At 39.4% G+C, this 23,198-nt stretch overlaps 1 protein-coding gene across 1 annotated transcript in view; it reads left to right on the top strand.

Annotated features, from left to right (window-relative positions):
• The window catches only part of LOC123514191 (26S proteasome non-ATPase regulatory subunit 5-like), a 71,203-nt gene that overhangs the window by 11,471 nt on the left and 36,534 nt on the right, over window positions 1–23,198 (top strand). The window contains 1 exon segment of the mRNA XM_045271848.1: window positions 14,949–15,093. Within this exon segment, the coding sequence (XP_045127783.1) occupies window positions 14,949–15,093 (145 nt within the window).

Raw genomic sequence — 23,198 nt, 5'->3', positions numbered from 1 at the left:
CAAAGTCCGGATAATTGAGGATCAAGTGTACATGTATGATGATGTGGCATATCAGGTCAGGCAACATTGCCACTTGACTCAGAGTGTGATTTTCCCTGGGGAAAGGGGAGCTGAGCAAGCATGTATGTGCAAATCGACTCACTACTCATCTGGTCGCCATGATGGAAGGACACAGTGACACTTCCCCATCTTCATGTGTGTTGTACAGCCACACCAAGGAAAAATGTCTCTTCATCTTGTGTTTCTTTTCACCACTCATTACAATAGACTGGGTATCTCGAGAGGACATCACAGTAAATACAGGCAACTCCCACCTAACAAACATTCACACAACAAAATTTTGCTACAACGAACGTTTTCTTTTACTACCATCTGCTCGTATAGTGAACGCCAAACTCGCTTCAACAAAATTTTATCCAGGTAATTTTTTTCCAAGTTTGAAAGCCCCGCCGTATCACGCAATTCGACAGGCTTTTGAATACACCAGCGCCTCTCATGGACAAAATGCACCCCACTCTTAGTTCAAAACAAAAACAGGGTCCAGCACCAGCTGGACCAACATGCCACCAAAATGCCCTGCAACCAGCCCTGCAATGTCGCCTAGCATTGCTAAGAAGACCAGGAAGTCTCTTACTCTCGAAGTGAAACTGGATATTATTCACAGACACGAGAGAGGCGAGAAAACTAATAGCATTGTTCGCCACCATGGCTTGACTCCATCTACTGTCTCTACTATTTTCAAGTCAGCAGACTCTATTAAGAAGGCTGGTGAGACCGTATCTTCCTTGCAAGCTAAAAGAACCACCTGAATTCGTGACTCTACAATGGATAAAATGGAAAGCCTTGTGGAAATGTGGTACATAAGTTTTGTATGGGGTACAATGATGCATGCTTTGTTTACATTCTGCAGGTTGCCAGCTAGCATCTTTCCTGCTCCACTCTCCCTCCCTTCATGAATTTAAGATCATCAACGTTATAAAGTTATGTACATACATACATTAGTGTACATTATAATGACTTTGTCTTAAATTAAACTGCTTAAATGTTTAACTTCATAATTTTTACTTTCATTAAACCTTTTACTGTACTATGATGCACTCTCGCTTTGTTTACTCTCAATGGAAGTTCAAGTCAGGGGTCAAACCTGTTATAATTATTGGTTTGCTTAACGAAAATTCACACAACGAACAGTTTTTTAGGAATGTAACCCGTTCGTTAAGCGGGGATTGCCTGTATTGTGTAAATTATCAGTCATTTTTGTTTTTATAACCAGCACCTTTACTGTATTTGATTTACTAATGGCATAATAGCCTGCAGAGTTCTTCACGTTTCTTGTGTCTTTCCCTCACCCTCTTTTTTTTTAGCGAAGTCATGCATTGAATTGAATAGAAACTTATTCCATTTTCCTTGAAGTAATGAGAGATATGGCAATGTTGCATAGATTATCGGCCACACGCTGTGGGTCAGTGCAGTTTAGTTTCACTATAGCCTAATAATGCCTTATTTGTTGAGACTAGACATGTTTATCCTCAACCACTTGACTACCATGCATAATAACGACAAGTTCGTTGACGAGTTAAGTTAGTTTTATATGAAAATAGGTGGCAATGACTAACACTGACATTCATGTGTGCTATTGAAACAGTTAGCGGAATGCAGTTTACCTCAATTATAGTGGAAGACGCACTACCTATTTCTCTTTGGCATGCACAGAACAGTAAAAAGGTACTAGCGGGAAAATTTGAACTTTGCCTCGTCATTTCCACTTTCTGTTTATGTGTTATGGGATTTATCACACAGATCTGCCTGGTGCACAGACCCTCCAGTACTCTATTAGCATTAACACAAAATGAGTAATTTGTGAGGGAAAGTGTGTAGAAGAAAAGTGTCAGAAAAATTTGTGCTTGATAGTAGTTGCACTCCTTTTTTGCATCAGTGAGACTGATGGATTTCTCCAGTTATACCTGTTTTTATTGATAAGAGGTGACATTTGACCACATTCTAGGTATTATGTGGAGGAGGTAGTAGACACAGAAAAATAAGGTATAATAGCATTATTTCTGGTCTTTGTGGTGTTGTGAACTCACTATGAAAGAAATTCCTTTGTGTCTCACAAATCAGTGGGGCAGTCACAACCTGTCCTTTAAAGACAACTCTCCTTCTTCACACCAAACCTCAGAGTCTCTTTCTGGAGAGGGGGACCCTCAGTGTCCCTAGATCAGACTGCTCTTGGTATCAACCATAAATGTCGTGACATTCCCCAAAACTTTTTCTTCATTAACTTCATTAACAGTCTTAGATTGAATTTGCAAGCTGTACAACACCACCTCTCCTCAACCAAACCTCATCTTTTTCCTCACAAAAACATAGGTGTCTGAGGCAACCAATAGTAGCCCCTTTTCTGTTCCCTTTCTTTATCCTCATTTTCATTCCAAAACTGGATGTTGCATTTACATGCGGAACAATTTTATTTGCTCTCATGCCCACACTCCTGAATCTTCTGAGTTTTCCACCATCTGGCTTTGACTCGAAAGTCATTCTCTAACTAGATTTATCTGTGCTGTTTACCTCTCACCTAACTCCTCTGACAATAGAAAGTTCTTTGGTTATTCAACTTACAAAGTGGAGCACATTCTATCTCTATCCTCGTGTGGAGATCTCGATCCATGGTGATTTCAATGTTCACCACCAGCTTTGGCTTTCCTCTCCCTTGATTGACCATCCTGGTGAACTAGCCTTCAACTTTGCTATCCTCCCAAACTTTTCTTGAGTGTGTGCCACATACAATATGGTTCCAGAAAAACTCAATTCTAGCAAATATTGATTTTTCACTAGAAAAAAACACACAAATGAACTAACAACAAGGAACACAAATTAATTTAATGCAAGGGATGCATCTGTTTTTTCTCCACCAGCTGATCGATGCCAAATTATCTTGTGTAAGACAATAATAATTTTTATGAGAAATGAACTAATTTAATTTAATGAAAAATCACACATGATCCCAAAAAGGCTCTTGCACCACCTGGAAGGCCTTAGTGTACCACTAGTGGTACGCATGTCACATTTTGGGAACCCCTGATCTAGAGCAAGTGGTGCAACATCCTACTTATACCTGACTGTCTTGGAGATATGACCAACATTCTTGATCTTTTCTTACCTCTAATCCTTCTGCTTATGCTGTTACCTTATCTTCTTCAGTGGGCTTCTCTGATCATAATCTCATATCTGTATCTTGCCCTATTTCTGCAATCCCACCTCAGGATCCCAAAGTGGAGGTGCCTCTGTCATTTTGCCTCTGCCGGTTGCAGGACCTGAGGAGATATTATCCTGATTTTTGTAGGAATGACTACTGCTTCCATGTCAGAGACTCATCTCTGTGCTGAGTGCATAATAGAGGTGATAGTTTATGGCATGGAGGCATACATTCCTCACTCTTTCTCTCAACTTAAACCTTCCAAATCTTGGTTTGACACAGCATGTTCTTGCACTATGCATGATAGAGAGGTTGTTGCCCACAAAAGGTACATGAGTCTTCCATCACCTGAATCTCGTGTGCTTTATATTTCTGCCTGGAATTATGCCAAGTATGTTCTCCAACTTGCCAAATTCCCCCCTTCATTAATAAAAAATATCAAAATCTCTTAATATTCAACTCCCCTCCAGACTTCTGGCATCTGGCCAAAAATGTTTCTAAAAACTTTACCTCTTCATTTTTCCTTTCTTTATTTCATCCTGATGACACCACTGCCATCTTCTCTGTCTCTAAAGCTGAATTCTTTTCTAAAACCTTTGCTGATAACTCTACCTTGGATGATTCTGGGCCTGTCTGTCTCTTTCCCTGTTTCTGACTATTTCATGCCTTTCATGAAAATTCCTTTCAGTGATGTTCTCCATGCCCTAGCTGGCCTAAACTAAGAAGGCTTATGAACTTCATGGGATACCTCTTATTGTTCTCAAAAATTGTCTCTGTGCTTGCACCTCTCCTGGCTAAATTCTTTCAACTCTGTCAGCATCTATCTTTCCTTCTCGCTGGAAGTGTGCCTTCTATCTTTCCTTCTCGCTGGAAGTGTGCCTGCATTCAGCCTGTTCCTAAGTGTGACTGTTGTGATTCCTCAAACTAATGCCCTGTAATTTTAACCTCTCGCCTATCTTAAGTTTTGAAATTTCCAATAGAAAGATTTTTTAACATTCCACCTCACAATCTTCTATCCAGTCGCCAGTATGGCTTCCGTCAGGGCCATTCTACTGTTGATATAATCTTTACTATAGTAAAACAAAATTGTATTGACCCGTAGGGTGATGCCGATAATCTGTGCAACATTGGCGTATCTCTCCTTACTTCCGAAAAAACGGAATAACTGTTCTTTATTAAATTTGACGCATGACTTCACTAAAAACAAACAAAAAAAAAAAAAAAAAGGAAGGTGGGAGGATAAGACATGAACATACAGTAAGATGCAGGTTATAAAAGTGATAATGAGACTGATAATTTACCGAATATTTACTGTTATGTCCTCTCAAGATACCCAATGTAATATGATAGGTGATGTAAAGAAACATATGAAACTATTATATTTTAGCTATTGCCCCAAGCTGAAGTTATTTATCAAAGACTGTTGGATGAAGACTTTTTTCCACACCACCTTTGAGGTAAAAGTCTTATAGATGCATTTTTTTTTATAGAGGTGTCCCCTGGAGGTCTAATCCTCTGCTTGAGCGTCAGCAGCATAACTTAATCAGAATCACTTTCCTCATCTGAAGTATTTTCTGTGTTGATTATAAATGAGTCCATAGTACGATCAACTGACAGATCAAGTTCTGCATCTCTTGCAATTTGTCTGTGTGCATCACTGCATTCATCCAGTGCGCTGGTGTAACTTTCTTCAGGGACTGTTTGACGAGGATCTTCAGATCTGCCAACTTGTAATTATTTTTATCAGCAATGTTCCTCTTGAGTTAGGCCCAGATGAGTTCTATAGGGATGTATACTGGCAGTGGTAAGGCGGTAACTGCACAACCCCGTGTCCAGCATCCTTGGCGATGGTGTCAGTCAAGTATTTTTCACCAGTGCTGTACTTCTTTGTGAGAAGTAAAAGTTGACTTTTTAATAACTCAATCACCTGGTTGCTCTCCTTTTTTGGCGAGCTATTCTTTGATTTCTATTTTCCTCCAAGCTTGAGTTGGCATTTTTCAAGCTGCACTGAATGTTAGGCAGCATTGTCCATCATAAAGATAAAGTTAGGAGGAATGATAGGCAGCATTTGTGTCTTAAACCATTCCTCAAATCTTCATGATGTCATTTAACTATGATAATCGTCATAATTTTTGCTTGGAATACAAGATCAGCATTTTCAACAAATCTGTGTTTAGTTCCAGCATGGAGGATGATGAGGCGGCTTCCTTTCCCTGTAGGAACTTTTACTCCTGTGGCTTTGCTGGCTGTGGTATCAACCCAATATTTTGGTATGGTGTAATTCTGGTTGACTCAAATCTCAAGGTAAACAAAGCTCTCACAGGATTTCTTTAGTTACTTAATCTCTTGTAAAAAATGTGCTCTTGTAGCTTGCACATCATTTCTCCCCATCAGAAATTTGCGACCATTAGCTCTCTTGTATTGGAAACCAATTTCTCTGATGACTGTATGTAAGGATTCCAGGCATCCTTTGAAACCTATTTTTTTTCTTTTAATTCCTCCTTTATTTTCTGCAACATAGGTACTCCTCTTATGTAGAATTTTAAAATTGTTCTTAGAACACATTTGCCAAAATCATCGAAGCTAATTATTATTGCAGAGTGGCTCTTTCGGAGGAGTAAAGACAGACTGATAGGGATGTGGTGTTTTGGTGCATATCTTGTTTGTGCTGGAACAAATCCTCTTTACTGTGGCTTCAGATATACCAGCTGCATCTGCTGTCCTCTTCCTCACTTGATTTGTGGATAAAAGTGGTCCTTGATTTGCTTTTTCTTTTAAAAAGTGTCCTTTAATTCTGAAGATGAATTCCTTGGTTTGGCTGTGGAACACACAGTAAGACGGGGAAGCGTCAGAGTGTCCTTCCATCGTGGCGACCAGATGAGAAGTAACTCAACTTGCACCTGCGTGGTGACCTGACTCTCCCCCCTTCCCCCAGGGAAAATCCTGCCTTGGGTCATGTGGCAATGTTGCCTGACCACATTGTCATACATGTACATGAAATATCTTCATTTGATTTGGTATATTTGTATCACCTGCTAGTTAATGAAAGTCAGAATATTTTCAGAACGCTGTTTGTTTTACTATAGCACAATAACAATAGTCACTCACAACAATGCCTCATCTCTGGTACCTAGCAGAAATCCCAAGAAAAAACACTGCATTTTCCCCCATGCCTCCGGTTCACAGTTGCTGCATGCCATTATTATTAAACATCACTGAAAAACAATACCCTTCACATACAACCCATACAAGATGCAGGACAACATAAAACAACACCATACACCACATTGATAACTGAGACCAAGGCAGCTGTATACTGTTCTCACACTGCTATGAAATTAAGGAACAATTTGCTTTGATAATAAAATAAACATACCTTGACAAATACATTTGCACCCCAAACCCATAATACTACTATAGTCCTGCTCCTCCAACAATGTGGATTGGGTGCGGCTGTGTTGGGGAATTCCCGCTGTACAGTAGTGCCACATGTCTCATAGCCAGCGATGCAGCAGAGTTCTAATATTAGTAAAACTTTAGCAAATATGGTCAGCAAATATACATACGCATTTAACCTTAGTATTACAACGTATGAGAGAACAGTAAACTTATTATTGATTATATATTCATAAGCCTGGCAAGAAACGTGACATACATATTTTACAGTGTTGCTAAAAAAGAATAACATACTTATAAAGAGGTTTCCTTGCGGTTTGGGATGGGTAAATAGTTCCATAGTTATAATTACATTATATCGTGAAGAAAAGTACTTTAAAATAAGCTGACATAGGAAAAAAAAAATACATTCAAATCCTCATGGCAGCAACACCAATCACGCCCGCCATCCATACAGGTGATGGGAGGTCAGCTGGTGTCCTTGACCAGGAAGAAAGAGAGGTGGAGGAAGAGGGAGGGGTAAGAGAGAGGGAGGAAGAGGGAGAGGGGGGATAGCCAACAATGGATTAAAGATATGGCAATGCTGTACTCCTACTATTTCCCATGGGGGCCGCACCCAATCCACATTGTTAGACGAGCAGGACTATAGGACGCCAGAAAACTTGTAAGACGTCCCACCAAACAACAGCTAACCCAAGAATAGCACACTCGTCCTCACAGCGACTAAGTTTAAATGTCATCCATGAGCATCCACATGGGCGCTATCTGTAATGTTTATTTTATAGGCATAGAATATATATATATATATATATATATATATATATATATATATATATATATATATATATATATATATATATATATATATATAATATTTGATATACATAAAAAAGACATTTATTCCTTTCTTTTGCTAACCATCTTGGACCTGCACATGGAATGGCACTCTAAGTGGGCTTTTTTTTTTTTTATTCTCTGTTGCTTTTAGCCAGCTTTCTCCTCTTAAAAAGAAATAAGAAACCTGTTTTCCCACAAGTTTTTTAGTTTGCTGGGGATTGAGAGCCAAAAAATATTAGTAAAAAAAGTGGCTTGCCTTGTCTTATCTACCAAATGTTTTCATATTTACTGTATTTGATGGCTCATAAGACACACCTGCTTTTGGAAGACACTGAAATGAAAAAAAAAAATAATTAGATAAATGAGCAGGTTTGAGATTTGAATATGAAGTGAAGGATTTCACCTGATATTTGAAGACTCACATGCATTTAGATCATTATTAGATCCAAGTATTAGACCGGGAGCCCAGGAGGGTCAGCCTAGCTGAAAAGTATACCAATTTTTCTTTGTATAGTGTCGTAGGGAGCATATGACAGATCATCAAAGTGGGAGTCTGCCGGGTACCCTGTGGTGGGTGTCGCTGTCAGAGCTAAAACAATAATCCAGGATTATTGAGCTAGGTCAGCTCAAAAGTGTACCTCATAAGATTCCTATTTGATTATACTACATAGATACACAAGTTATTATCTGGTATTGCCAGACATTTACAGTGGTGGGTTGGCCCTGCCAGACTTACGTACTTGTCCCACCAAAATTGACCTAGACCAGCTGAAATCCGTACCACTTGAAACCAACTGGAAAATGTTCGGCATCACCCCAGGTACCATGAATGAGCATTGCCAGACAGTTTCAGAGGTGGGAAACCCCTGCCAGACACACCCAAAAGACTACACCTCTATAAATTTTGCTGGATTACCAACAATATTAAAGTACATTTAATAGGACATTGAAGATTCATATACATAAAGCTGTCTGTAAAGAATGGAGTTTGATTTAAAAGGGCATTGGGTGAGAACAGCACATTGGGGTTTGAGAGTGTGGAGAGGGGGGGGAGAGGGAAATGTACATGGCATGGGATGGCCAGGCTGTTTAACACCGAAATAGTATATAGATTTTATAATGAAGTAATTCTGGTACATACATGGTTAACAGATCTGGCATTGGATGGCCAGGCTGTTTGATACCAAAATTCTATACAGATTTTATAATGAATTATATACATTTTTTTTATAACACAACTTGGCTGGAAAATGGCATATAGCCCCTTGAGGATGCTCAAGTCCATTGTACCTTGGTCAAAGTGCCCACGACATACTACAGTTCAGAGTCTCATGGTTCGTTTTGTTATAAATCAGTCATCATTGGAAAGTAAGCCAAATAAATTTCAGTGAACTTACCCACACTATGTATACGCACAAAAATGTCCCAAAAGAACACTTCCCAAGACATATTTTTGGATCAAACATGAATGTTAATACACATTTTCCATCCTCAGACCCCCCCATCAAACCATTTCAGTTGCAACAAGTTCTCCTTACGGCACCAACCATAATCTGTGGGGTCGAGGCCTTGACTGGGGAGTGATGTATCAGCATGGCTCCACAGAATAGTGACGTAGTGAGCCCTCAGTAACTTTTTCTTAAGTGCCCTAAGTGATGGTGGTAACAACGCACAATCAATCTTCTTAATGTTGGCCAGTGGGTTTTCCTGAAAGGATAGCAAATTATAAGCCGACATGTCAAATGTCATTTGTTTGATAGGTAAGAACACTTTAGTAAAATTCACATCTGAAGAGTATCCCAGTTTTATCGAAATAGTACCTTATCAACTTTGCCAGACATTTGTAGCAGTTTACAATATCGGGCTTTATCCACATCTTGTTCCTTGCTTTGGCCATACACCCTGCAGACGAATTCAGAGGCAACCTCCAAATCAATAGCAGAATCAACCTCATGCATGTTGGAGAACAGTCTGAGGAAGCATCCAGTGTCATCTTTCTCAATGATATCAAGGGGTTTGACTTTGCCTTTCCTGAAATTATTTAAAAACCAGTTCATGTATTTAAAAACTGACTCATGTTACATCACACCAGTCTCGTCAGTTTTCTCTAATGTACTTGTTTTTTTCTTTAGCATAACACTCTGCTGTGCACCTGCATATTCAGATTATGCAAGTAATATATGTAGATGTACCTGTAAAACGCTGCAGTGAAATCGCATCCAGTGAAGGCATGGTAACCTGGCAGTGCTCTGGGGAGCCCTGGTTTTCATTCCTCAAGGATCTCGACGATATTGCTTACATTGATGAATCGTCTGCTGTTACCATTGCCATAGTCCATGATAACCGTCTTCATGGACCTGACCTCACGCCGTTGATTTCCAAGCATGCCTACAAGTATCACGAAAACATCGGTATGGGATGCTCGCACAGGGACTTTACTTGCAGTGATGTTGATCAGATGAAAAGCAATGAGTGTATCTGCTTCCTCATGGTCAGCCTGCAGATGAGCTGGGGTGGTCATTTTGATTTCTTAGCATCCATTTGTTGGAGTGTACTGGAAGCATTCTCCACCTAAGGAGGCATACAGTACCTTTCCATTCAGTACACTGTTGTAGTGGTTCTTCCACTCCTTCAGAAGGAACTTCCCTAACTCATTTTTTAACATTTCATTACTCAGCAGATCCTTTATGCCTGATTGTCTGCTCTGTTCCAGTGATTGTGTATGTTGCATCCTCAGCCCCGCACAGCTTCCTCTCACTATCTTTGATGGAGTTTTCCACGTATTTGTCGAGACAGGTGTGGTACCTCAGCGCCTTGACCGGAACAATTCATTATAAAATCTGTATAGAACTTTGGTATCAAACAGCCTGGCCATCCAATGCTGGATCTGTTAACCATGTATGTACCAGAATTACTTCATTATAAAATCTGTATACTATTTTGGTGTTAAACAGCCTGGCCATTCCATGCCACGTACATTTCCTTCTCCCCCCCCCTCTTTCCACCCTCTCAAGCCCCAATGTGCTGTTTTCACCCAACACCCTTTTAAATCAAACTCCGTTCTTTACAGACAGCTTTATGTATATAAATCTTCAATGTCTTATTAAATGTACTTTAGTATTGTTGGTAATCCAGCAAAATTTATAGAGGTGTAGTCTTTTGGGTGTGTCTGGCAGGGATTTCCCACCTCTGAAACTGTCTGGCAATGCTCATGCATGGTATCTGGGGTGATGCCGAACATTTCCCGGTTGGTTTCAAGTGGTACGGATTTCAGTTGATCTAGCTCAACTTTTGGGTGTAGTCTTTTGGGTGTGTCTGGCAGGGGTTTCCCACCTCTAAAACTGTCTGGCAATGCTCATTCATGGTACCTGGGGTGATGCCGAACATTTTCCAGTTGGTTTCAAGTGGTATGGATTTCAGCTAGTCTAGGTCAATTTTGGTGGGACAAGTACGTAAGTCTGGCAGGGCCAACCCACCACTGTAAATGTCTGGCAATACCAGATAAGAACTTGTGTATCTATGTAGTATAATCAAATAGGAATCTCATGTGGTACACTTTTGAGCTGACCTAGCTCAATAATCCTGGATTATTGTTTTAGCTCTGACAGCGACATCCACCACAGGGTACCCGGCAGACTCCCAATTTGATGATCTGTCATATGCTCCCTACGACACTATACAAAGGAAAATTGGTATACTTTTCAGCTAGGCTGACCCTCCTGGGCTCCTACTCTATATTTTGCATTTAAAAACTTTGATCTTTGCTGTGACTTGTGAGATGTAAACATATACCTGGCATATGGTGTTGGCATTGACTGTGAAAGAGTTGGAGACTACAGAGCTGATGATCATATTTTGTAATATCATCATTTTTTTTTTACATGTATGCAAGGTAATGTTAAAACATAGGTGCAATTTTAATTGTATGAAAGTATGTCTTAAATCAAGGAGTAATGGCATCACACTAAAGAACTCAGTGAAGTTTACCTGTGTCAAGATCAAGATCACCAACATCAATTGCATTTGTTTTGGTGTATACAGTGCGTGGTGTGTGGTCACTTGGGAAATTCTTCCTGACTGGTGTCATTCTATGTGAATTACCAGTAAGCATGACCTATTAAATATTGGTAGTACCTTGAAAGAAAGACTTTTGTGGTGTAGTACCTATCATCACTTTGTTCACATCTGTAAAGATGTCTAGGATTTAATTTTTGAGCCTCTGTTGCCACCAACCACTGTCTCAATACTGAACCTTGGCCTCATAGGATGCAGGGTCATTTCCTGAGATTTTTTTGTAGAAAAAGGTGTGTCTTATGAGCCATCAGATATGGAATTTATTAGCTACAGCCCCACCATGACTTGCCAGTCTGTCTCTTGGTCTGAATTTCTGCCTGGGAATATTGAAATATAGCTAGCCTACCATTTTTTTTTTGGACTAAAAAATTTTTTTGGTAGTCTTTGGCCTATTTATTAATCAATCTGCATGTTATTTTTCCTGCAAATTATTAGTAGTTTTTGTTTTTCCACCCTTACGTTATCCATGAAATATCAGGTTATAAACTAATTTATATTTCAAAAGAATATGAATCAGTAAAGTTTATATTTCCAGAAAAGAAATAATATAGCGCCAAAAAAAAATAATAAAATGTATACGCTAAGGATTTTGGATAATCAAAATCAAAAGGAACAACTTAATGGCCTTTTATTTTCATTTTGATGCTACACTTAGTATTTAGACATGTTCCCCTTATTCTTCAGTACAAACTGAATCCTCCTTAGCATTGAATTGGTGAGATCAATGAAATGAGTGGTACTCATTTTCACCCTCAACTGCTTGAGTGCCTTCTTCATGTCTCGGATGCTGGTTGGTTGCGTCTTTTCTTAATATTATTTTCAACAGGGTTCAAGTCTGGGAAATTGCCTTGCCACTCCAAAATGCTAATGATCTGATCAGAAAGGAACTTTTTCACTTCCTTGGACCTGTGGGAGAGACCACTATTGTGCTTAAAATAATCACAGCCTTGAATGTCCCAGAGTGTGAGCATGTGGTCCCTCAAAACCTTGATATAATTACTGTACTTGCTTTCATTGTCACATTTTTGGGGGAGGAAATACAGTCCACCCCTTCTCATTTTTCCCCACTGAAGGCACCCCACATCATCACATCATCTGGATGTTTCACCGTCTTCACTGTGTAGAGGGTGTCGTATCTTGACACATCGAAGGGGTGATGGACGATCTTGGAGCCTCCTCTGACCAGCCTGAATGTACTTTCATTACTAAACATGATGTTCTGCCACTGCTGTGATATCCAGTCCTTGTATTTCCTGAAAAATTCCAGCCTTTTCTTCTTTGGCTCCGTGAGCAGGGGCTTCTTGGCAGTGCATCAAGCTGGCAGTTTGATGTCTTTCTGAAGCTGATGTATTGTTTTAAAAGTAACATTTTTCAGTAAATCTGGGTGTTTCTTCTTAGCCAATAGCTGAAGTGGATGGTTTTGTCATCATTTATTGCCGTAAGAACTTGTCTGTGCGAGGGGAAGTCTTCCTGAGTGCCCCAGAGCCTGCCTTTCTTGAAGGAATGGTAATGGAGAGCTGGGCAGCAGTGACATGTTTCAAGTTTTAGATTGCCCTCTTTGTCACCTTCAAGTCAGCAGCCACATGAATAACAGACTTCCCTGCTCTAATAAGGGAAGGGCCCTGGTCTTTTCTTCCATACTAAGCTTGGTACATCCAATCCTGGATACTGAAAGGCAAGTTTAAGAGCACCAAAGTTGATGAGAAAGTAAAAAAAGGAATTATCAGGAGCAGCATACATAAACTTATCTCTTGTAGAGCTCATGGGTTTCACTGGAAAGTGGGTTGCTATGGAGCGATGGTTTGAGCCTGGCTCAACACCACCAAATCATCAGTAGCTCTGCCTAATTTTTAGTTGCCAGGATTACAGAAGCAAAAAAGTATACTATATTGTATGTGGAGATTTTTCTTGCATATATTTTGTGTACATTTTTTTTTTAACAGCCACGGTATGATAATAATAATAAATGTATATGTATGTACAGTCAACTCTTGATTAATGCAAGTTTGAATAACGTGATTTCAGTTTAACGCAATTTGATATTTAAGGGGACACAATTAAATAACATTATTTATTTGATTTAATGCAAGTTAACGTGACTCGATGATATCACATGCACCCATGGTGCTTTTGGTGGGACCTGCATGGGGCCAAGATCCAAGAAACTTAACACTGAGTGGAGCAACTTCTTGCCAAGAAATGGTATCCACAAACACATAGGGAGACATTGTTGCCATAGTAATGAGGTTGCTAGCAGGTTGCTGGTAAAACCACCTCCCAAGGAGGTGTTACTGTCTCATGTATACATTTATGTTTGCAAAACAACATTTTTATTAGGTTTTTACAAGGCTTACCATGCCACGCTTGAATGCCATATTATAGGACACAAGGTGAAAATGCTGAAAATGATCCACTCACAGTGTGGGTTAGCTCTAGAATGAGAAGTGAGGACTGTGAGAAGGAACAGCTGAGTATTTCTGAACTATCACTCAGTGCCACGGAATCAAGCTGATCCACATGGCACGATCATATGTGAATACAAAAATATGATATCCATTATAGCAGGTAATAGAGGGATGGAAACACAAATATTATGGTGAAAGCAACACACAAGCTAAAAGGGATCACAAGAAGAAAAAGAAGCAGCAGCCGCCGCCAATTGGTGGCTGCTTTTTTTTCTTGTGATCCCTTTTACTCTGGCATCCAAGCGTCCATCACAGGAAAGTGATTCCAAAAAATCAAGGAAGATTGTAATCATTGGAAAGAAGCTGAAAGTGTTAGATCACTATGCTAGGGGAGAAGATCTCAGTGATTGTCCATGCAACAGAACTGAGGGAGAGCATGTTGCGTATCATTAGAGCTAATAAAATGAGAATGTCTGTTTTTCAAGGTTTCAATAACAAAAATAGGCAGACTTTCCCAGTGACCAGGAATGTAACTGTCACCTTCCCCATTACCATTGTTTTCTTTAGGAAAATTTGTCTGAGTGATGCGATTTTGAATAACACGACGTCTCCAGGAACGCAACCATCATGTTGATCGAGAGTTGACTGTATATAATGAATTAAAAAAATTGATGAAGTAAAAGTGTGTGCTTTTGTGATATAACACTAATAAAGGTTTTCCTGTGGTAGATTTTGATATTATATTGTGGGACCATTACATCAGAAACAAGATGTTTTTACAGAGAACCACTAGTGTCCATAAAAGTAAGATTCATTACAAAATGCAAGGAAGTACAACAAGCCCTAGCAAGATGTGTTGAACATTTGCTATAATTGATATTTGGTGAGATGTAATGGTTCTGTTGAATGTGACAAGCAGATAGGATTGGCATCTCAGTGGGCCTTTTTCCACCCTTTTGATTGCCATATAACTGTCTCACATGAAAAGAAAATTAGAAAAAGAAAGAAAAGACAGACCTTACAATTGTGTCTTTCCCCAGTGAGCAGATTGAGCTTGCCGTGCATGTGATGTCTCAGCTTCTGCCATGTGTCAGCCCCTTGGAGGCTATGGAGAGGTTCAAGGCCGAGCTACTGAGGGGTTTCCTTCACCCGGCTGAGGATGTGCGACGCCTTGTGCTCAAACAGGTGTGTGCTGATAGCGTCTGTGAGTGTATGTAGCTTTATGTGAAAACCTGATTAGTTTTTCATATGGCCTTCAAGATTGGTATTGAGAGAATAAAATTTGGTTTAGAATATCATATGTATTTTTATGCCATTAAAAATCTGAAAACTCTTGGGAAGACTAGATTGTAGTTAGTTAGTTACATCATCCGTTGGGAGACGGGACAGGAATCAAGCTGTCTTGTCTTGCTCCCTGCCACACATGGGCAGAGCTCAGTCTAGTATTCTGGTATGGGGTTAATTTTGTATTGTGTATTGTAACGCTGTAGATCTTATGTGATGTGATGTGACCAAGATGATTGAGGAGGCTCTGTAATATAGTAGAATTATCTAGATGTAACAAATATTGTATAAAGGAGGTAATGAGCCAAAAAAAAGTCAGTATTAAGTTGGAAGAAGAAAATAAGCAGTAAGCAGTAAAGTAGAAGTCAGTGTGCAAGTAAGAAGAGGAACAGTGACTTAGAAAACTTGTCTGTAAGAAGAGTGATGAGAGTAGAGACAGTGTTAGACTCTGCTGTTGTATTCACTTGCATAAGGAATTAAACTTTACTAGTTTTGCACACCATGTTCTCCTTGGATTGCTACCAGTCTCATGGTGACAACACTGTAGTAAACAAACCCTATGTGAGAGAAGAGAGACACACACACACACACACACACACACACACACACACACACACACACACACACACACACACACACACACACACACACACGGGACATCGTCGATGGCGGAGGTGGTCGCTGAGCTCCAGAGCAATCATCTATAATTCTACAGTTACCTAAGAGTAACCAAGGTGGGAAAGGAGCTGGTAATGTTTGTCCCGTCTCCATATAGTCATGTTAACTGTTGATTAGCAAAATAATGTCCAGTGAAGGTAAATATAAACTGTAGCCTGCGTTTGAGCCATCAGCTGGTTTGTTTACGTCTGCGCAACATGGCGGCCGTGAACTCGAAAGAGGAATCAGACTTCACAGGGTTTCAAGGAATAATGGAGAAGAGCACTTATGTGAAGAAAATTCTGGAGTTAGAAGGTAAAATTGAAAAACTGTTTGAAAAGTATGAGGGCCTGGAAACGAGTTATGACAATGTAAAAGAGACTGTGCCGATATGAAGAAGGAAAATGCAGCACTGAAAGAGGAAGTTAAGCTAATTAAAGTGAATTGCGAAAAATGTGGAGAATCTCTAGGAAAAGTGATGGAGAAGCAGGCTGAATGGAAAAAAGTCAGGAAGTGGAAAGAAAGGAGGTAAATTACAAAGTTGCAAGTCTGGAAAAGGAAATCAAAGAGTCAGGGAGAAAACTTTGGGCCTTGCTGAAATTATAGATCAACAGATCATAGAAGAGAAGATAGCTGAGAAAGTGGTGAAGGTTATTAAGTCAAATGAGACATTGGTGAGGGAAACTGTAGACAAAAAGAGATGTGTGGTGATATTTGGTGTGGAGGAGGATAAGACACCGAGTAAAATGGAGAGAGAGAAAACATAAAAAGGTGATAAATAATATCATTAATGTGGTGCAAGAGGAGGAAAAGACCTAGTACAAGAAATAGAGGACTTCCATAGAATTGGAAAGTTCACAAGAGAAGGTATGAGGCCAATAAGAATCAAACTTAAGTCACAAAAGGATGTAGATGAATTGGTGGAGAAGTCATGGAGGCTAGCCCAGCAGGAAACAACAAGGAAGATTTGGTTGAGAAGAGATCTCGGTGAAAAGGAAAGAGAAATGTTAAATGAGTTGAGAAAGGAGGCTTTGAAAAAAATGAAGAGAGGACAGAAGAAGAGAAGAAAGAGTTTTTCTGGAGAATCTTGGATATGAGACTGAGGAAGTGGTTCATAACCCAGAAAAGTACAGCAAGAAAGGACTAAAGAAACTTACATATGAGCGAAATGTAATGTATTCCAACATAAATGGAGTGATATCGGGGATTTTAGAACTCAACGATTACTTGAGGGACAAGAACCCAGATATTGTGGGTCTTACTGAAACAAAACTGAGAGAGGAGAAGACCTGATGAAGGTTGGAGAAGGGAAATATAACGTTTGGAAAAGAAATAGAGTAGGTAAGATGGGAGGAGGAGTGATGTTGCTGGTTAAAAAAGATATAAAGGTGGATCAAGTGAAAAAGGTATGGGAAAGGCAGAAGTGCTAAAGATCAGAGCAGAAACTAATGAAGGAAAAAAGAGGCACTACATAGTGGTGTACGTACCACCTAAGACAAATGCATGGTCAGTACAGGAATATGAAGAAATGATAAGTGATACAGGAACATGTCTGGAAGAAATGTTGGGTGGCTGTGAACGAACTATAATGATGGGAGATTTTAATTGTAAAGAGGTGTGTTGGGAGGACTGGTCAATGGAAGGATCAGAGACAACATGGGGAAATACACTATTGACACTGGCAATGGAAAATGTGTTAACTCAGTGGGTCAAAGAAGATACTAGGTTTGGAGGAGAGGGAGCATCGTCAAGACTGGACTTGGTCTTTAGTACAGAGCCAATGGTCATTGAGGAGATGAGGGTGGAGTGCCCTTTAGCAAAGAGTGATCATGCAGTTTTGGAGTTCAAGGTGATAGACGAAGAGAAATCTAGAAGAAATGAAGAATATAAAGTGGGAAGATGGAATTATGCCAAGACAGATTTTGGAAACCTAAAGAAATTCTTTCAAGAGACAAATTGGATGAAATTCAAGAGTGCTAAGGAGCAAATGAAAAGTGGAAGGAATTTATAAAAATATACAAAGAAGGTGAGAAAAATTTGTACCAATAAGACAACATAGAGAAGTTGGAAAGCAGGACTGGTTTAACGATAGATGTGAAAAGGCTAGAACAAGAAAAGAGGATGCATGGAAGAGGTGGAGAAGGAAAAGACGGATTAAGCAGTGGGAAAGTTACAAAAGAGCAAGAAATGAATATGTGTTGATTAGAAGAGAAGAAAGAAAGAAACAAGAAAAGGATATAATTGATAAATGTAAAGACCAACCAAGGCTTTTTTACAGACATGTGAACAACAACATCAAAAATAGAGAAAGTATTGAAAGTTTAGAAGTAAATGGAGTATACAGTGAAGATCCCAGGGAAATGGCAGAGGCTATGAATGGATGCTTTCGGAAGGTATTCACAAAGGAGACTGCTTTTGACAAACCACTGGTAATGGAACAGAAAGGGATTATGAAGGAGTTTCAAGTAACGGTGGAGGAGATCAAGAACATGATGGGGAGTTTAGAAGTGAGAAAAGCTGTGGGACCTGATGGGGTATCAGGATGGATTTTAAGAGAATGCAGGGAGCAATTGGCAGAAAAAGTTTGTGAAGTAATTGATGCCTCATTAAGGGAAGGCGTAGTGCCCCAAGACTGGAAAAGAGCTAACATTGTCCCAATCTATAAATCAGGTAACAAGAGAGACCCATTGAACTATAGACCAGTGTCACTTACAAGTGTGGTAGCTAAGATGTGTGAGAGGGTGGTGAAGACTAGATGGACAGACTTCTTGGAGAAAAATGACATACTTTGTGAGTGTCAATTTGGTTTTAGGAAAGGGCGTTCATGCACGACAAACCTGATATGTTACTATTCGAGGGTGATAGATGTAATACAGGAAAGAGATGGTTGGGCTGATGGAATATATCTGGATTTAAAAAAGGCCTTTGATAAGGTACCACACCAGAGACTGATCTGGAAACTTGAAATGGTAGGAGGAGTGCATGGCAGTTTACTAAAATGGATGGAAGACTTTTGGTAGGAAGAGAAATGAGAACAATAATTAAGGACAGACCATCAGAATGGGGATTGGTGGAGAGTGGAGTTCCACAGGGATCAGTGTTGGCACCAGTAATGTTCGCAGTCTACATAAATGACATGGTGGATGGGGTGTCCAGTTATGTGAGCCTATTTGCAGACGATGCAAAATTGTTACGAAAAGTGAGATGTGACAAAGATTGCGAACTACTCCAGGAAGACTTGGACAGAATATGGAAATGGAGCTGTACATGGCAAATGGAGTTCAACACGACAAAATGCAAGAAAATAGAGTTTGGCAAGAGTGAAAGAAGAATCAGGAGTATGTACAAGATAGGAAATGAAGACATAAAACCAGTCATGAAGAAAAAGACCTTGGGGTGACAATTACCAATGACCTATCGCCAGAGAGACATATAAACAAAATAATTGGAGAAGTATTGAACTTATTGAGGAACATAAGAGTGGCGTTCGTATATCTAGATGAAGAAATGATGAAGAAAATAATTACTGCAATGATAAGACCGAGGCTTGAATATGCAACAATACAGTGGGCTCGAACTTAAAGAAACACATAAGGAAACTAGAGAAAGTACAGAGGGCTGCAACGAAAATGGTGCCTGACTTAAGAGATTTGACTTATGAAGACAGACTGAAAAGAATGCAACTTCCAACCCTGGAAAACAGAAGAGAAAGGGAGACCTGATAGCAATATACAGAGTGATGATTGGCATGGAAAAATGGATAGGGAAGATCTGTGTATGTGGAATGGAAGAATGTCGAGAGGGCATGGGAAAAACTAAAATGGCCACTTATAGGAGAGATGTGAAAAAATATAGCTTCCCTCATAGAAGGGTGGAAGCATGGAATAGTTTAGACGTGGAAGTGGTCAACGCAAGGAATATTCATGATTTTAAGAAAAAGCTGGACATTAATAGATATGGAGACGGGACAACACGAGCATAGCTCTTTTCCCGTATGTTACAATTAGGTAAATACAATTAGGTAAATACACACACACACACACACACACACACACACACACACACACACACACACACACACACACACACACACACACACAATAATTAAGGACAGACCATCAGAATGGGGCTTGGTGGAGAGTGGAGTCCCACAGGGATCAGTGTTGGCACCAGTAATGTTCGCGGTCTACATAAATGACATGGTGGATGGGGTGTCCAGTTATGTGAGCCTATTTGCAGACGATGCAAAATTGTTAAGAAAACTGAGATGTGACAAAGATTGCGAACTACTCCAGGAAGACTTGGACAGAATATGGAAATGGAGCTGTACATGGCAAATGGAGTTCAACACGACAAAATGCAAGAAATTAGAGTTTGGCAAGAGTGAAAGAAGAATCAGGAGTATGTACAAGATAGGAAATGAAGACATAAAACCAGTCATGAAGAAAAGACCTTGGGGTGACAATTACCAATGACCTATCGCCAGAGAGACATATAAACAAAATAATTGGAGAAGTATTGAACTTATTGAGGAACATAAGAGTGGCGTTCAGATATTTAGATGAAGAAATGAAGAAAATAATTACTGCAATGATAAGACCAAGGCTTGAATATGCAACAATACAGTGGGCTGAACTTAAAGAAACACATAAGGAAACTAGAGAAAGTACAGAGGGCTGCAACAAAAATGGTGCCTGACTTAAGAGATTTGACTTATGAAGACAGACTGAACAGAATGCAACTTGACCCTGGAAAACAGAAGAGAAAGGGGAGACCTGATAGCAATATACAGAGTGATGATTGGCATGGAAAAATGGATAGGGAAGATCTGTGTATGTGGAATGAAAGAGTGTCGAGAGGGCATGGAAAAAACTAAAATGGCCACTTATAGGAGAGATGTGAAAAATATAGCTTCCTCATAGAAGGGTGGAAGCATGGAATAGTTTAGACGTGGAAGTGGTCAAGCAAGGAATATTCATGATTTTAAGAAAAGCTGGACATTAGTAGATATGGAGACGGGACACACGAGCATAGCTCCTTTCCGTATGTTACAATTAGGTAAATACAATTAGGTAAATACACACACACACACACACACACACACACACACACACACACACACACACACACACACAGAGAGAGGGATGGGTTGACTGCATCTACTTGGATTTAAAAAAGGCGTTTGACAAAGTGCCACACACAAGATTACTGTGGAAGTTAGAGGAGAAGGGTGGCTTAAAAGGAAGCACATTGAGATGGATAGAAAATTATTTGAGGGGGAGAGAAATAAGGACGGTAGTTAAAGATATGAAGTCCAAGTGGAGAGCAGTAGAAAGCGGAGTGCCACAGGGGTTCATTATTGGCACCAATACTTTTCCTCATTTATATTAACGACATGCCAGAAGGAGTGAACAGCTACATAAATTTGTTTGCGGATGATACGAAACTGTGCAGAGTTATAAAGCAAAAGGAGGATTGTGAAATACTGCAAGAAGACCTAAATAAGATCTGGGAATGGAGTAAGAAGTGGGAAATGGAATTCAATGTGAACAAAAGCCATGTCATGGAAATGGGAAAGAGTGAAAGACGACCTGTGGGAATCTATAAGATGGGAGATGGTGTAGAACTGGAGAAAGTAAAAAAGGAAAAGGACTTAGGAGTGACGATGGAAGAAAACAATCAACCAGTAAACCATATTGATAGAATTTTTAGAGAAACATATAATTTGCTGAGGAATATTGGAGTAGCATTTCACTACATGGACAAAGAAATGATGAAGAAATTGATAAATACTATAATAAGACCTAGATTGGAATATGCAGGAGTAGTGTGGATCATCAAAAGAAACACATAAGAAAATTGGAGGCTACAAAAATGGCTACAAGAATGGTCCCAGAACTTGAAGGGATGACATATGAGGAGAGACTAAAGGCTATGGATCTACCAACCTTGGAACAAAGAAGGAGAGAGGAGACCTGATACAAGTCTATAAATTGATCAACGGAATAGACCAAGTGGACAATGAGAAACTGATCTTGAGAGAAGAATATGACATCACACATATGTATGAAAAGCACAAGATCGCATAGTAAAAAGCTGAGAAAGGAAGATGTCTGAGAGATATTAAAAATATAGTTTCCATGAGATGTATTGAGACGTGGAACAGTTTAGATGAAGAAGTAGTGTCTACAATGAGTGTGCACACTTTTAAAGTAAGATTGGATAAGTGTAGATATGGAGATAGGGCCAACGAGCATAAAGCCCAGGTAAAACTACAACTAGGTAAATACAACTAGGTAAATACACAAGGGAAGATGTCTGAGAGATATTAAAAAATATAGTTTCCTGCAGAGATGTATTGAGACGTGGAACAGTTTAGATGAAGAAGTAGTGTCTGCAAAGAGTGTGCACACTTTTAAAGAAGATTGGATAAGTGTAGATATGGAGACGGGACAGAGCATAAAGAGGCCCTGTAAAACTACAACTAGGTAAATACAACTAGGTAAATACACACACACACACACACACACACACACACAGAGAGAGTGAGAGGAAGAGAATAGTGCTGAGAATCAGCTGATCTTCACTACCTTTGTTTGGGTTTACAGTGGCCTGGGCGAAAAGTGTGGACTCATCATGAATACAGTGTTAAATAATAATGAGTGAGAAAGAGATTCCATCTAAATGCAGGTATGTGACAAGGAAAGAATGAAAGCTGATGATGACAATGTTGGTGAGGGAGGAGGAGAATTTGAAGGCTTTGATACTGGAAACTTCACTATTTGATAGAGTCTTGACTATCGAACGAAATTAGATAAATTGATAAAGGAGAGTATGGAAATGAAAGAGAATGAAGAACAGGATAAAGAGCTCCAGAAATTGAAAGAAAGGATAAAAAGAGTGGAAGAAAACGAAACTAGGCTAAGAACCGAAAATGAAGAATTAAAAGTCCAAATAGCGAACTACAAGAAATTGATGGAAGAAGGACTGGTAAAGCCGAGAAAGAAAAGAAAAGCTAAAAGATCTAGTTAACAAAGAAGAAGAAAGAGTACAAGACGTGATTAAAAAAGAAGTACAAGCATGGAGAATCCAAGATAAGAAAGACAAGGAATCATTTCAAGAAGTATTTCAAGAACAGTTAAAAGAAAGAGATGAAAATATGACAAGCAAAATGATAGGAGTCCTCAAGAAAAAAGAAAATTTAGTAAGAGAAATTGCAGAAAAAAAGAAGAGTGTAATTATTTTGGACTGAAAGAAAAAATGTTAAATATAGACCAAGAAGGGAAAAAGACGAAATGAAATCAATAAAAGACCTACTAAAACATCTGAATGACGAGGATAGACAGAAC

Source organism: Portunus trituberculatus, chromosome 5 (assembly GCF_017591435.1).
Source record: "Portunus trituberculatus isolate SZX2019 chromosome 5, ASM1759143v1, whole genome shotgun sequence".
Lineage (NCBI taxonomy): Eukaryota > Metazoa > Arthropoda > Malacostraca > Decapoda > Portunidae > Portunus > Portunus trituberculatus.
Note: the sequence above shows the minus strand (reverse complement) of the source record. Positions and strands in the feature narration are given on the sequence as shown.